General features: G+C 43.0%; 1 protein-coding gene across 1 annotated transcript in view; it reads left to right on the forward strand.

The window, feature by feature from the left end:
- Positions 1-17,267, forward strand: part of TGFBR3 (transforming growth factor beta receptor 3) — a 212,765-nt gene that overhangs the window by 154,782 nt on the left and 40,716 nt on the right. The window contains exons 10-16 of the mRNA XM_075615548.1: positions 2,809-2,958; positions 4,297-4,443; positions 5,383-5,559; positions 6,010-6,309; positions 8,427-8,547; positions 9,616-9,654; positions 15,416-15,523. Of these exons, the coding sequence (XP_075471663.1) occupies positions 2,809-2,958; positions 4,297-4,443; positions 5,383-5,559; positions 6,010-6,309; positions 8,427-8,547; positions 9,616-9,654; positions 15,416-15,523 (1,042 nt within the window). The remainder of the gene's footprint in view (positions 1-2,808; positions 2,959-4,296; positions 4,444-5,382; positions 5,560-6,009; positions 6,310-8,426; positions 8,548-9,615; positions 9,655-15,415; positions 15,524-17,267) is intronic.

Here is a 17,267-nt window from a genome sequence, read left to right on the forward strand (position 1 = left end):
ATAGGCCTGGGGATGGTGTTTATGTATAGGCCTGGGGATGGTGTTTATGTATAGGCCTGGGGATGGTGTTTATGTATAGGCCTGGGGATGGTATTTATGTATAGGCCTGGGGATGGTGTTTATGTATAGGCCTGGGGATGGTGTTTATGTATAGGCCTGGGGATGGTGTTTATGTATAGGCCTGGGGATAGTGTTTATATATAGGCCTGGGGATGGTGTTTATGTATAGGCCTGGGGATGGTGTTTATGTATAGGCCTGGGGATGGTGTTTATATATAGGCCTGGGGATGGTGTTTATGTATAGGCCTGGGGATGGTGTTTATGTATAGGCCTGGGGATGGTTTTTATGTATAGGCCTGGGGATGGTGTTTATGTATAGGCCTGGGGATGGTGTTTATGTATAGGCCTGGGGATGGTGTTTTATATATAGACCTGGGGATGGTGTTTATGTATAGGCCTGGGGATGGTGTTTATATATAGGCCTGGGGATGGTGTTTATATATAGGCCTGGGGATGGTGTTTATGTATAGGCCTGGGGATGGTGTTTATGTATAGGCCTGGGAATGGTGTTTATATATAGGCCTGGGGATGGTGTTTATGTATAGGCCTGGGGATGGTGTTTATGTATAGGCCTGGGGATGGTGTTTATGAATAGGCCTGGGGATGGTCTTTATATATAGGCCTGGGGATGGTGTTTATGTATGGGCCTGGGGATGGTGTTTATGAATAGGCCTGGGGATGGTGTTTATGTATAGGCCTGGGGATGGTGTTTATATATAGGCCTGGGGATGGTGTTTATGTATAGGCCTGGGGATGGTGTTTATGTATAGGCCTGGGGATGGTGTTTATGTATAGGCCTGGGGATGGTGTTTATATATAGGCCTGGGGATGGTGTTTATGTATAGGCCTGGGGATGGTGTTTATATATAGGCCTGGGGATGGTGTTTATGTAAAGGCCTGGGGATGGTGTTTATATATGGGCCTGGGGATGGTGTTTATGTATAGGCCTGGGGATGGTGTTTATGTATAGGCCTGGGGATGGTGTTTATGTATAGGCCTGGGGATGGTGTTTATATATAGGCCTGGGGATGGTGTTTATGTATAGGCCTGGGGATGGTGTTTATATATAGGCCTGGGGATGGTGTTTATGTATAGGCCTGGGGATGGTGTTTATATATAGGCCTGGGGATGGTGTTTATGTAAAGGCTTGGGGATGGTGTTTATATATGGGCCTGGGGATGATGTTTTATGTAAAGGCCTGGGCATGGTGTTTATATATAGGCCTGGGGATGGTGTTTTATGTATAGGCTTGGGGATGGTGTTTATGTATAGGCCTGGGGATGGTGTTCATGTATAGGCCTGGGGATGGTGTTTATATATAGGCCTGGGGATGGTGTTTATGAATAGGCCTGGGGATGGTGTTTATATATAGGCCTGGGGATGGTGTTTATGTATAGGCCTGGGGATGGTGTTTATGTATAGGCCTGGGGATGGTGTTTATATATAGGCCCGGGGATGGTGTTTATATATAGGCCTGGGGATGGTGTTTATGTATAGGCCTGGGGATGGTCTTTATATATAGGCCTGGGGATGGTGTTTATGTATAGGCCTGGGGATGGTGTTTATGTATAGGCTTGGGGATGGTGTTTATGTAAAGGCCTGGGGATGGTGTTTATATATGGGCCTGGGGATGGTGTTTATATATGGGCCTGGGGATGGTGTTTATATATAGGCCTGGGGATGGTGTTTATATATAGGCCTGGGGATGGTGTTTATGTATAGGCCTGGGGATGGTCTTTATATATAGGCCTGGGGATGGTGTTTATGTATAGGCCTGGGGATGGTGTTTATGTATAGGCCTGGGGATGGTGTTTATGTATAGGCCTGGGGATGGTGTTTATATATAGGCCTGGGGATGGTCTTTAAATTTTCCTCTTTAGAAAGGGTTGGAATTCCCTCCATCGTTTCATTTTTTTTACCTCTCTCCTCCCTCATTTGGGTAACTATTTCCTCATTACTCCTAAATTAAAATCGAGATATTGGTCAGTAACATACATAGGACCAGATGTACTAAATGGTGTTAGTCTTTATCACACCTAAAGACCCATTCATGTGCAGAGAGCTAACCGGTATTAGCACCGTTTAGTAGACTTACTAAAAATGTTTACTCCATAAGATACTTTCCATGCTGCAAGACACAGCCCCAAGTTAATGTGCCAGATGGAGCCTTATTGACTAAGCAGTGTTACCCCATAAGGCCCCTTCTGAAGCAGAAGACCCCAGCAGCGCATTCACGTGAGTGAGCCGTAAATGGGGACATCTAATAAGCCGTGATAGAAGTAGTCTTATGGAGAAGCACTACTTAGTAAACATGTCACAGTATCTGTAAAGTTCCTTCCTGTTAGAGAGCATACTTTATGCAGGCCCCAGTACACAGCAAATCGCTCCCTGCGACATGTGTGCGTGTGGTGTCTGCTCTAAAGCACAGCTCGTGTTCCTCTGAGCAGCTTCTCCCGCGTGGACTAGAAGATATTTTAATAGATTACGGCCATACATTCTCAGAGAAAAATAATGTCTTGTGATTTTGTAATAATTCCCCTTATCCCAGTGATGTGCAGATCAGCACTACCACACACAAACTCCCATTGACTTGAATACTGATGGTACTATTCCTCCTATTCTCCAAGCTCTGCTTATTAATGCACCCAGTGCTGTTTGTGTATGGAAGTCATTGCTGCAGTTACCAAAAATGATTTGTACATCTGATAAGTGGTATTCTAGCTATTTGTTCTTTGCATCCCTTTGAAGGCTAATGGGTACGGAGGAACAGAGCTTTCTCTCCTCGATCCTTCATGCAGAGCAACAGCGAATGGCACCCATTTTATCTTAGAGTCCCCCGTGACGGGATGCGGAACACAGCATAACATTGATGACTCAAACATTGTTTACTACAACACTGTAAGTAGATTAGTTTCTTTTGTCTTCCCAAACATTCCCTGATACAGGACCATGGGTTGTTAAGCATTGCTGAAGCATTGATAAAAATCAAGTCTTTAAATTACCAGTATACAAATAATATCGTGGTAATATACACTTCCAATGTTTTATTAGTCAATCCAAATGTATGTAAATATACATCAAATAGTGTTTCTACATTTAAATTCTTGATGCATTTGAACAAGAACAATTTACTGCCATTTTGCAAGGCATCGTCCTGATGATATCTCCAGTAGACTTATAGTTTCTGAATGGGTGTGCATGTGCATATCTTCTAATTAACCAACATGAGTTCTTGATTGGTGAAAGTATGGTTTATCCAACCTTTAAACACTTAAAGATATCTTCCCGTGTACTATTTATAGTAGTACAGATAAAGAGACCTGTGAGGTTTTGAAAAGCTTGGTGTTTATTTTAATTGTATTTAAATGTTTTTTAACCTATCGCACATCTTCAGTATATCCTCTAAAGAGAGGTTTGCTAATAAATTATATGACTCTTGTTGGTTGGACATTTTGGACCATATTTGCTATTCCACCTCCTAGCCCGTACATTTCAATGTCATGGAGTGGTGCTGCCTAGTAAATATGGGCGCTTGTATTTGGGATTCGGCAGAGGAAAGTAGCTCAAGGCTGAAAATCGTGCCACGTTGTACTGTGACTCGTGATCCTGCAGCACTTCATAATCCTCCAAGTATTCTTTGAGTGAAGCCTCAGATGCTGCCCCATGGCACAGACTGCGAGTGGTCATAACTGCGCAGTAACAGATAATACATTTCTGTTAATGTCCCATTGAGTTTCCATAAAGTGGCGTTGCAAGATTTACTTGATACACTAACTTGCTTTTAGAATTTCTTTTTTCATACTTTCCAATGTTTGCTATATTGAGACTAGTGCAACCCATGTTTAAAAAAAAAAAGTAGGTCTGGCTATAAAAACAAAGCTCCTCTAATCTTTAATGAGGCCTTTAAATATAACCTAAATCCTTTGCTTGACAAGGGTATTTCTCATGTAATAGGACAGCCTCCTCCCCAGAGCTCAATCTCTCTGTGTATAAAATAACACATGTTCTCCGTTCCATGCCTGTTTTGCTGTTTGCACTAGAAACTTTTAGCACCCAAATAATCTGTTTTTCTTCTGGCCACATCACTGTTTTTCTGTTGGGCTATGCAGCTTTGTTGTTTGAATTGTTGAGTTTCCCACATAAGATTTATATGCTCACAGGAAATGGAACCAGGTTCTTTGCAGCAAATAATTTCTTTAACCAATCACACTGCCGGCTTTTCCTGTGACGTTACAGATTGTTATACAGCTGTCCCCACCCACGGAGGGAAGTGGCTGGCCTAGCGATTACGAAGACATGGAATCTGGAGATAATGGCTTTCCAGGAGACACAGATGAAACGGAAATTGGTCATCCCTTTTTGAAGAGGCCTGAAATTGTAGTGGTATGTGCCTTATAGAAAGCAATATTTCGTTTCCAGGCACTAAGGCAGTATTGAATTATTATTTTTTCTCATTTTGTATATGGGAAAAACTAACTTGGCTTTTAGTGTTAGCATGCTTTTTTGCCTCATGAATTTACACCAATTAGAAGAGTCACTGAAATGACTTCAGGTGTGATCAATATGATATAAAAATGCGAATATTTTTACAGTTGGTGTGATGCTCCAAGAGCTTATTTTAGAAATATTTCAACAATAATTTATGATTACAATAGATAAGGCTACAGTTTTTCTTATTTCATTTTTTTAAATACATTTCCTTCTCTTTAAATAGAAGAGGGAACTATATTTACGTAAATAAAACCCGGGTGACATCCGGCTATGACCTGTGCAGGTTCTGGGTAGGAAGAGATCGGGAAGGCAGGGGCAGGCAGGGGAAGGCAGGGGCAGGCAGGGGTAGGCAGGGGAAGACAGGGGAAGGCAGGGGCAGGCAGGGGCAGGCAGGGGAAGGCAGGGGTAGGCAGGGGAAGACAGGGGCAGGCAGGGGCAGGCAGGGGTAGGCAGGGGCAGGGGTAGGCAGGGGCAAGCAGGGGCAGGCAGGGGGGGTAGGCAGGGGCAGGCAGGGGCAGACAGAGGCAGGCAGGGGCAGGCAGGGGAAGGCAGGGGTAGGCAGGGAAGGCAGGGGCAGGCAGCCTGCGGCTCCCGAGGCTCTCTTCCTTGGAAGGTTAAAGACCCCCGGGCTAGGGGATTGTCCAAGGATTTATAGATTTGTCACCGATACGTAAACAACTGAAGCGTTTTTAGTCGTTTTGCAATTGCAGCTGATGATGTAACCCTCTGGAACTGTCTGCCTTTATATTCATTTAATAAAATCATTTTCTCTCGTTTGAAATAGTTGAATTTCGTTAATTTTTGCAATTATCTTATTTTTTTTTTTTTTAGTTCAACTGCACAGTTCATCACGAGAGCGAATCCTCTATAGATCCCTTCATGTTTGCAGCTCTAGAGACCACTATAAGCAATGTCACCTTTAATATGGACCTCTATAAAACAGATCTGTTCCTCACTCCTTCTCAGAAACTCTTCTCTGTGGCAGAAAACGGACAGATATACGTAGAGGTAACTAAATTATATTATAATGTTAATAATTCATGTTTTGCAGCCCTGAAAACAATCTTACTAATTTTGTGATAAAATATAATGCCCTCATTTTGTGATGAGCGCTATATATGAGGCACCAACTAGAAAAAAGGCACAAATGCTCATTTACAAATTGCATCTAAAATCTGTTAATCTGTATCACGAGTTATAAAATCTTGTTTTCTCGCTTGCTAATACTGCTGGGTAGAATGACATTTGTAAGTTGTATTCTTCTGCTATGAGTCGATACATGACGCTTAATGTATGGGAGAGAGTTGGTGAAAGGGATAGCGCACGCTCCTGTATTACAGACTTGAGAGATTGTGCTACATTTTAAAATAAAATTACATAAACCCATCTGATCAGTTTAGAAACTAATAATATAATTTTATGCTGAAATTTAATTTAAATACATTGTCCCTATTGTAGGTTTCGGTAACAAAAGCGGACAAAGAGTTGGGATTTACCATTCAGACATGCTTTATTTCCCCTTATTCCAATCCTGACATCATGTCTGATTATACCATCATAGAGAATATATGCCCCAAAGATGAGTCAGTGAAATTTTACAATGTGAAGATGATGAACTTTCCCGTGTTGCATGAACAAATGGATAAAAAGAGATTCAGCTTCATGTTTAAACCGATGTTCAACACCTCACTTCTCTTCCTACATTGTGAGTTGACCTTGTGCACCCATGAAGACCGAGAGACACAAGGACTGCCTAGGGTGAGTTTTTCCTGTGACTAACTCAGAAATAAAACAATGAACTTCTCTATTATGGAAAAGATGTGAGCTTGTGTACCCATTCATAGGAGAAAGCACCCGGGCATACTGCAGTAAACTCGCATCCCAACCTGTCAAACCATACGCTTATATTTTGGAGGACAGCACGTAAAGCCGAAAAACATTATTTGTAGATCCTCTTAAATTTGTAATTTTCTAAAAACGTTTTTTTTACCTCAGCCCTGTTCCGTTACACATTTGGGTTTCTTGGTGCATTTTTCCCTTGGTTGAGTATGAACAAGCCTCCATTGCAGTGTTTTTCAATATGAACCCCTGGGCATCTTTAAAGGGTTCTCTGCAATGTTCAGGTCATTTACAAAATTGTACCAAATACAGTATAATTTATAATGCATCTGATCTCAAATGTGCTTTTAGAGAGGGTTTGGGTTCCTTACAATGTATCTGACCTCAGACACACTATTAGAGAGGGTTGGGGTTCCTTACAATGCATATTATCTCAGACGCGCTATTAGAAAGGGTTGGGGTTCCTTACAATGCATCTGATCTCAGACACGCTATTAGAGAGGGTTGGGGTTCTGCAGAATTTCACAATATAATTAGAGGGTTCCTTAACCAAAAAAAAGTTGAAAACCACTGATCTAATAAGAGTTGAGAATATTGTATGTCATGAGTTTTGTGCAATAAAGCATTTGAGCCAAAGCAAATGGGCTGTATTATTAGACTAGAATTAAACGGCTTGACTACTTGTCAGTTTCCTTTTAATATTGTGCATGTGAACTGCTCCCTACTGTGAAATCTAGAGTATTATTGTTTTATTTCAGTGTATAGAGGCTCTTTGTTTGTTCCACTAGACGTTAAATAATGGCACTGCATGGCTGGATTCCCTATAAAGTGATAATTTCAGCAACTTATTGGCGTTATATGGTTTTCAATGAAGGACTATTGTTACGTTATGCTTTTAATGCCCAATGAATACATTCTGTGTTGGTCATTTACCAGACAAAAAGACATTTGAGCTTCTTAAGACAGAATGCTGGAGGCTCCAATACAAATGAACCAAGTTATCTTAAGTCGCTTTTCACGCCACTTCATGCAAGTAGACACGTTGTCAGTGATGTGTGTCGGGTCCTTTCTGTTCATTAGGATGTTTTTCCCGATGTTTGTAAGAAGTAACACAAGTGGGAGATTAAATCCCGCTGTTTGCTCCGGCTCTGCTAAAATGAAAGAAAATACAGGTTATAATTGCAGCATGTAATTTAACCCCTTCAACACATTGCACAGTGCAACAATCTGATTTAAGTCTTTTATATTTCAAAGTCTATTTATTAATCTCGCAGCTGCACAACTGGGAGAGAATTCGGGCCAAAAAAATGCACTAGATTTATCAAAAAACAGGAATCCCATAGATATATGTGGGATTTTTCCATGTGATAAATGTGGTGCAGTTTGTTTTTACCAGTTTTGCAGCCAGGGGATTTTGATAGAAATCGTTTAGTTGCTACATCTAATATTTTTCATTCTGAACAAGCAGATGAGGAGAATGTTACAGGCAAAATCTACCCTACTAACATATTTTTCTGCTGATAGGATTAGGGGCTCCACAGCTGAATGGCAGGATTTTCAGCCCTGGGTACCCTAGTATCGAGATTCTTATTGGTGAAATTACCGGTATTAATTCCTGGTTTTTAAAGGGGATTTAAATGACTGTCCAATAGGAACTGGAACTGCTGCTTCTTAAAAGAAATGGTACCAGTAAGAAATTCAGTTCTTGAACATTGGTAAAATGGTTTGTGGTAGTGGGTCTCTGAATCTAGTATAGTGTGTGCCAATAACCTGTTTTACCATTGGTTACTGAATCCCTTTGTATCTAACGATCAGGTCTCTGCTAGTATTTGACGTGAATAAAGAGCTTACATATGAAAATGTTCCAACCAGTTAAGACGTGTTTCTTGTTGTTTGTCTGATAATGCTACAGTCTGTTCCTTCCCAGCAAATTGTACCAGGTCAGGCTGATAAAAGGGCAGCTGTGCAGCTGCTTGGTGAGTCCCGTGTTTTACACCCAGTGAATCCCTGACCTCACACACACATTGCTATTTCAGTGCATGTCTCCTGATGAAGCCTGTACTTCTCTCAATGTCGATATGATCCTGGCTATGATGCAGAACAAGAAGACTTTCACCAAGCCTCTGGCTGTGATTAGCAATGTAGAGAAAACACCAGGTACAGTAACCACACACATTACGAGCATGTTTACAAACGAACAGCCCTTAATTGAAGTATGTCAACAATTCATTGTTCTTTTGGTTGTAGTGGGTGGGGAGACTTGGACAATATAACCAGCGCACGCGTTCATTATATTTCCTAAATTCTCCAGTCAAATTATAAATAAGCATTTAGTCGCAATGTTCAATAATCTAACATTTCTATAAAAAGAAATAAAATATTTTAAAAATACATGAACTAGATTCCAGTTTCTTCACACTGTTGGGTTGTACTTTTATGGATCAGGGCCAGAATCTGCTGTTTTTTATTTTTTTTTAATCTAGTTTATGGCAATATGTAATTTAAATCTTAGCTACATTTGGGCTGCTTCTTAACCTCTTAACTGCCTAAGATCATTTTTTTTCTTCAATGGCCTGCCATTCGTTTGTTGTGCTTGTGTTTTGTTTTTTACCCATTGACTTAGTATTTTAAACATTATTAGAATAATGTAGCCGAGTCTGTATCAACAAGGTTGCAAGTATTTCACTTTTTATCATGGTGCGTTTAGCCCATATAATAGTAAAGCTAAAACATAGGAGGTTAATTTTCCAGTTAAGGGCAGCAGCCTGTCCAGAGCAGGGCAGCAGCCTGTCCAGAGCAGGGCAGCAGCCTGTCCAGAGCAGGGCAGCAGCCTGTCCAGAGCAGGGCAGCAGCCTGTCCAGAGCAGGGCAGCAGCCTGTCCAGAGCAGGGCAGCAGCCTGTCCAGAGCAGGGCAGCAGCCTGTCCAGAGAAGGGCAGCAGCCTGTCCAGGGAAGGGCAGCAGCCTGTCCAGAGCAGGGCAGCAGCCTGTCCAGAGAAGGGCAGCAGCCTGTCCAGGGAAGGGCAGCAGTCAGTCCAGAGAACTTTTTACATAAATACTTTTAACCAGGTTTTATGGATTAGATTTTCATTTAATTTGGACGAGTTAAAAACTAGAGCGGTGGAAACAGACACCTTATTGTACAGTATAGTGAATACATCTTTAAGACAAACATGTGTTATGTATTGCTAGCACACCTCATAATTACTGTTTTTGCTTCCAAACAGGTCCTCCAATAAATAAAAATGTCCCTGGCGTTCCACAACGTAAGTTGTAATAATCATTTTTTTGTTCCTTATTCTACTCCGTGTCATCTATTGACCTCTGAAATGGGAAAATAAACTGTATTATGCAACCAATGGACAGCAATTTTCAGTAGCTAGAACATCATCTTGTTCCTAATACTGCCGGGGAAAAGATGTACAAGGTAGTACAGCTGTCGTTCATCCCGTGCTATTACCTGCAGTCATCTCATTGAGTATTCTGAAAAAAAGCTCTGTGATATGTAAAGGGAATTAGTGAGTCCGTCAAATATTGGATTTTACATGAAAATAAGCCAAACGGGATTTTTTATATATCACAAACCTTTTTCCGGACCATTGCCGTGACAAATGTTATGATCTAAACCTAAAACATTGGCTTGATCAGATAGCTAAATAACATTATGGAATGAGAGCAGCAGTTCAAGCTGCTGTTTTAATTGTTAATTATTTTCCCTCTTTAATATGTGCATCAATACAATCTGCACACTGACAAGTAATTAGCTAAGATGCCGATCGATCTGTTCTCCTGTAATCGATTGGCGATCATTCGGCTCTGGGGTTCATCAAATCACTGTTAGTGCTCCAGAAAAGTACCCAAGATGCAAAGTTCTGTGTGGAAGATCATGTGACCAGGCAGTTACTAGATTCAGTTGGTTCACTGCTAGAGAGAGGGCAAAAGGGCTGTTCCAGAACCTGTCTCAAAAGAGGAAGGAGACGTGACTTTGTAAATGTTTGCTATAGAAAAAAAATGCTCGTTACATTAGAATATATTAAAAATGTCTTTAAAAATAGTTATTTTTTGTTTTTTTAAATTATACAAGTATTTTTTTCATAGTACAGAACTGATTTATTTTAAAAACCCACACATGTAGGATATTGCTTGAACTGCAGCTTTAATACTTGATGTGCCTAGCAAATACTATATTTAGTTTCCAATCATTCTCCCACTTCTAAAATCTGGTATCCAACAGCTAATATTCCACATATGTTGCCAGTTTTTGGTTAAATATTTATTTATAAAATATTTTACCAGGAAGTAATACATTGAGTTACCTCTCGTTTTCAAGCACTGTATGTCCTGGGCACAGAGTTATGATGACAGATACATGGTTACGATATATGGTTAACTGGGTGGACAGGGTTATACATTAAATATGAAGACATCGCATGCCCAGTAAAAAATAATATATATTACAGGCGTATGTAACCGTTACAGACCACATTAAAATGTGAGACAGCTTTTGTTTTGAAAGAACTTAGACTGGAGGTGGTTTTGAGAGTCTCAAGTAGGTTGTTCCAGTTGTGAGGTGCACGGTTAGAGAAGGAGGAGCGGCCAGATACTTCGTTGAACCTTAGTACCATGAAAAGTCCCTTGGAATCAGATCTCGGGTGACAAGTGTTGCGTGTGGTAGGGTTGAGGAGCTGGTTCAGATACTGGGATACTGTAGCTTGCCCAAGAAGTAGTTGTAGGCAAAATAGGAGAGATGAAATTTGCGCCTAGACTCAATGGCCAATCTAGTTCTTTGAGCATTTTGCAGTGATGTGTGTTGTAGTTACATTGGAGGACAAAGCGACATATTGAATTATAGAGGGTGTCAAGTTTGCTAAAGTTTGGTGTGCTGTGCCATTTACTATGTCCCCATAGTCTATAATTGGCATTAGCTTCTGCTGTACGATGCGCTTTCTGACCAGTGGGCTTAGGGAGGATTTGTTACTGTAAAGAACACCTAGTTTTGCATAGGTCTTGGATGTCCGGGTATGAAAGTGCAACCCAAATATTAAATGGAAGTCAAACCGTATGCCCAAGTATTTAAAACTAGTAACAGGGGCTAGCACGGTATTAGAGATGGTTCTTATCTGACGCTCTGTCATTGGCAGCTTTAGAAATTTAGCCTTGGTCCCAAATACCATTGTTACAGTCTTGTCAGTGTTTAAAAACAGTTTGTTTTGGGAAATCCAATTTTCAAGTCTCAAAAAATCAGATTGAATTACGTGTTCATGGTAAGAGAGGCTATGGCTGTGTGCATATAGGATTGTGTCCGCATACATGTAATAAAGCTCCCTTACAAGCTGTGGGAAGATCATTGATGAACACTGAGAAGAGTAGGGGCCCTATAACAGAGCCTTGCGGGACACCACAGGTGATATCCAAGGGTTTGGAGTTAGAGCCTGAGATGGACACATGTTGGGATCTACCTGATAAGTAGGAATGAAACCAGTTTAAAGCATGCTTCCCTATTCCAGAGCACTGGAGTTTGTTTAGCATGATAACATGATTAACAGTATCAGAAGCCTTTGCAAAATCTAGGAATACTGCACCAGTGAGTTGTCCCAGTTCCATTCCACACTGGATTTTATTGCAAACTTTTAGCAGGGTAGTTACCGTGGAGTGTTTACGGCGAAAGCCAGATTGGAATTGGCTAGGGAAATTTGTCTTGGTGTAGAAATCGCTTAATTGGGAGTGAACACATTTTTCCATGACTTTGGGTAGTATTGGGAGAAGCGAGATTGGTCTGTAGTTTGAGACAGTGTTTTGGTCCCCACAAATAGATGTCTCAGGTGCTGCCAATACTAATCTCTTTCAATGTCCCTCATTATGCCTCCTGTGTAGTCTTTTTACCATCTTCAGTTTCTTTTATTCTTTATTATTTTATTATCAGAATTTACAGTCTTTCAATATCATGTTACGTATATGCGACCACTTCGCTTTTCATTGTATACTAAGCAGAATGATAGTTTGTGATTTCCTTTAGCTTCGTCATTGTCCTTACTAAGTACTTTCCCCCTCCTGATCCTTATCACTTCCTTGCTCTTTTTCCATATTAGAATAAAGTGGATATGCCTTTAAAAAATAATAAGTGTCTCAAGGAATTGAAATGAATAGACCCATACGCATGGATGTCAATATAGGCGGTCTCTGTTACTTTTCTAAGGAAAGGAAATGTTCCATTTTTGTCTGGAATTAATTTCAACCATTCATAGTATTGCCAAATATTGAGAACAATGGCTTCTATTTCTGTTTTCTGTCCTTCAACTGACATCACTTATTTTGCAAGCGGTTTTGCTCCCCACCTACAAATGGGAATGAGGCCAGGTAGTTTTCATGGGCTAGAGAGTAAAACTGTCTTGAGTGGCAGAACACATTTTTTTATTCACCATTGTGCTTTAAAAAGGTGCAGTAGGGTTAAGCGGATTATAAATTGCCCTCACCTGATCCTTTGTCTCTCCTTGTTTGGCTCTTATTGGCCTCTGTTCCCTGTATAAGGCCTCGGTCCCGCTGCGCTCGTTGGCGCGGGCGGCCACACGCGAGTTCCACACCAGCAGGGGAATTCTCCCGAGCCGGTCCCGGTCCCCCCTGGCGGCACAGCGCACTACATGCTGTGGCGCGTCAGCTGCTATGGGACACAAGAAAATGGTGATCCCTAGTGTTGACGCGTCACGTGGTGTGGCTGTGAGCCAATGGGGAGGGGAGGCTTCGGGAGGAGGAGAGGCTTCGGGGAGCGGGGAGGAGTGTGGAGTGAAAGCAGCGTGAGTGCCTGTCTGTGTGTGCCTGAGTGCGTGAGTGCCTGCCTCTGTCTGTGTGTGTGTATGTGTGTGCCTGTGTGTGTGTGTGTGTGTGTGTGTGTGTGTGTGTATATGAGTGCCTGTGTGTGTGTGTTGCTTACCATCAGCAGCTCAAGCCCGAGCCCGTGGAGGGAGGGGGGGGGGGGAAGAGTAGCGGGTCCCTCCGCTCAAGCCACGCCCCCCCTCCCTGTCAAGCCTCCCACTCCCGCCCACCTCCCGCTCCGGCTCCCGCTCCCTACAGACCGCATATCGCGGTCTGTGTATGTCAGTGCACCGCCTGTCTGCAGTGCGGGCGCGCTGACTCTGGGAGCGGGGCCTTAGCCTAAACAAATATTCCAAGCTCACCTGGGAGCTTGCTCACTCTGTAAGCATGTGGTTGTTCCAAGTGTATCTGGCTTTAGAAGAGCGCGTTTTAAACAAGCAGGAGTTTGTACAAACAATGAGCTGACATAGTATTGTCCATGGTGTTTGCATACTGTGTGCTACAATGTTTGGTGTTGTACAGTGCAATGGATGTAAGGCAGTTGTTTTCCGTGAAACATTCTGGAGTTTCATGTACTGTCTAATCTGTAGGCACTTTTCTCTGTTGTGGGAGGAGTTTGCTGGACTGCAGGCTGAAATAGATAGGTGTTGTGTATAGCTCTGGTCACACGCAGGCACAAAGGTCACTGCTTCCACAGCCAGGCCAGCCAGACTTCTGTGGGCTCTGGGAGGGTGAGGGTTTGAATGGAACATTCTGAAGAGGGAAAGGTGACCAGTGAAGTACTTCTGGGATCTGTACTGGGACTAGTGGGATCTGTACTGGGACTAGTGGGATCTGTACTGGGACTAGTGGGATCTGTACTGGGACTAGTGGGATCTGTACTGGGACTAGTGGGATCTGTACTGGGACTAGTGGGATCTGTACTAGGACTAGTGGGATCTGTATTGGGACAAGTGTGGGTTAATATCTTTATGGTGTGAAGGGAAAGTATACCGTTTTGCAGATAACACAAAGCAACAGGGATGTCACTCCAGTAAACAAAATGATGAATGATTTAGGAAGAATAGAGTTATCTTCAAGAATGTGCCAACTACAAATTAATGCCAAAAAGTGCAAAATCATGTACTTGGGTAACAAAAATACAAAATCAGAATACAGGATTATTGGTGTTTATTATGTGAACTAATATACAGGAAGGGGCCTGGGAGTCATTATTTCAGTTTATATGTACAGTAGCAAGGTAATGGGAAAGCCAGCAGGATGCTAGGTAGCACAGGGAGAGGTATTAGCAGCACAAACAGAGAGTTAGTGATACCACCTCATACAGCATTGGTAAGACCTCACCTACAGCGCCGTGTTCAGGTTTGGCGACTATCTTCTGAATTAAATAAAGTAGAGATTGTGCAAAGAAGTGCCCCAAAAAGAGAAGGGGGGAAGGGGGAAGGGGGGGAGAGGGGGGAGGGGAGGGGGGAGGGGGGAAGGGGGGTAGGACTGACACTTTCAAATACGTAAAGGGTTTCAATAAAAGTACAGAAGGGAAGCATCTTTCTTAGAAAGAGAAGGTTATGCTCCGACGCTGGAGGGTGTGAGGCTCGGGGGAGATGTAAGGAAGTAGTTCACAGAAAGCCTGGCGGGTTCATGCAGTTGCCTCGCAGCTGAGGCGGCAGCGTCTAATAAAGGAAGAGAATTAATAAAGGATTGTGGTAGATCTAGGACTATCCGAAATATGAAACAAAGCCAAGTACCAAATGGGGTCTGAGGTTTTACACCAGGTAGGAAATGGGCAGATACAGGGGCCAGGCAGGTCTGATCTGCTGTCACATTCTATGTTTCTATGTAGAAATAAGTGATATTTCCTTAAAACTTTGTAATACTGTCGGGATGGAATTAAAAGGCCATTACAGTTCTGCTTCTGCACGCACGCATTCTTAATCATCCGGAATTTTTACATGTTAAGAAGCCTGTAACTTGTAAGATCTCTGTGGGAAGTTTCCCTACTTGGATCAGGTTGATCCCATAAGAACAATCCCAGAGGCTCACCAGTACTTTGATTTATTGATCTCTGTAAAATGTGATTACATTTTGCAAACAACCATTTACTTGTAAACTTGCCTGATATATACAGCCGTTCAATTGATAGAAACCAAGTAAATAAACAAACAAACAAAAAATGTTTCTTATCCATTTCACTGAAAGTTATCATTTTGTTTTATCTAGCAATTTTCTACGGCCTGGACACACCGACTGTAGTTGGAATTGCGTTTGCAGCGTTTCTAATTGGCGCTCTGTTGACGGCAGCGTTGTGGTATATCTATTCGCACACAGGTAAGTCAGAAATATTTTAAGGATTTGTTTCGTGAAACAAACTAACAGATTAGAGTATAAATAGCACTATAATGCATGTTTATAAGCAGGACGTCTGATATCATTGTCCTGTCACAAAACAGATGTATTTTAAGGATCATGATCTATCTTGACCGTTTGAGAACTCCTAAATGCACATTCACCTTTAAATGCCAGGAAAGCCTTGTTTATTAACTGGAAAACTCAAATATAAACACTTACACCAATGAGGAGTTAAGTCTTCCTCTTTCCCTACGTACTTAGCAATAGCAAAATCATGTCGGTGCCCAGTCTATATTATAATTATTACCCTAGTAATGATCATCTGCCACAGAAGGCAATCGAGACCTTGATTTTGAGAGAGACTTTTAAAGCTTTGTTTAATGGGCGTGATTCACCATGCCCCAATGTAGGGAATCGCACCCAGATGTGGGGTATCGCGCCCCAATGTAGGGAATCGCCCCCAGATGTGGGGAATCGTGCCCCAATGTAGGGAATCACACCCAGATGTGGGGAATCACACCCCAATGTTGGGAATCGCACCCAGATGTGGGGAATCGTGCCCCAATGTAGGGAATCGCACCCAGGTGTGGGGAATCACACCCAGATGTGGGGAATCGTGCCCCAATGTAGGGAATCGCACCCAGATGTGGGGAATCGCACCCAGATGTGGGGAATCACACCCAGATGTGAGGAATCGTGCCCCAATGTGAGGAATCGTGCCCCAATGTAGGGAATCGCACCCAGATGTGGGGAATCGCACCAAGATGTGGGATATCGCGCCCCAATGTAGGGAATCGCACCCAGATGTGGGGTATCGCGCCCCAATGTAGGGAATCGCACCCAGATGTGGGGTATCGCGCCCCAATGTAGGGAATCACACCCAGATGTGGGGAATCACACCCAGAGGTGGGGTATCGCGCCCCAATGTAGGGAATCGCACCCAGATGTGGGGAATCGCACCCAGATGTGGGGAATCGCACCCAGATGTGGGGAATCACACCCAGATGTGGGGAATCGTGCCCCAATGTAGGGAATCACACCCAGATGTAGGGAATCGCACCCAGATGTGGGGTATTGCGCCCCAATGTAGGGAATCGTGCCCCAATGTAGGGAATCGCACCCAGATGTGGGGTATCGCGCCCCAATGTAGGGAATCGCACCCAGATGTGGGGTATCGCGCCCCAATGTAGGGAATCACACCCAGATGTGGGGAATAGCACCCCAATGTAGGGAATCGTGCCCCAATGTAGGGAATCGCACCCAGATGTGGGGAATCACACCCAGATGTGGGGAATCACACCCAGATGTGGGGAATCGTGCCCCAATGTAGGGAATCACACCCAGATGTGGGGAATCGCACCAAGATGTGGGGTATCGCGCCCCAATGTAGGGAATCACACCCAGATGTGGGGAATCGTGCCCCAATGTAGGGAATCGCACCAAGAGTTGGGGTATCGTGCACCAAGATGTGGGGTATCGCGCCCCAATGTAGGGAATCGCACCCAGATGTGGGGTATCGCGCCCCAATGTAGGGAAATAGCACCCAGATGTGGGGTATCGCGCCCCTATGTAGGGAAATAGCACCCAGATGTGGGGTATCGCGCCCCAATGTAGGGAATCACACCCAGATGTGGGGAATCGCGCCCCAATGTAGGGAATCACACCCAGATGTGGGGAATCACACCCAGATGTGGGGAATCACGCCCCAATGTTGGGAATCGCA

The sequence above is a fragment of the Ascaphus truei genome, chromosome 10 (genome assembly GCF_040206685.1).
Source record: "Ascaphus truei isolate aAscTru1 chromosome 10, aAscTru1.hap1, whole genome shotgun sequence".
NCBI classification, from domain to species: Eukaryota; Metazoa; Chordata; class Amphibia; order Anura; family Ascaphidae; genus Ascaphus; species Ascaphus truei.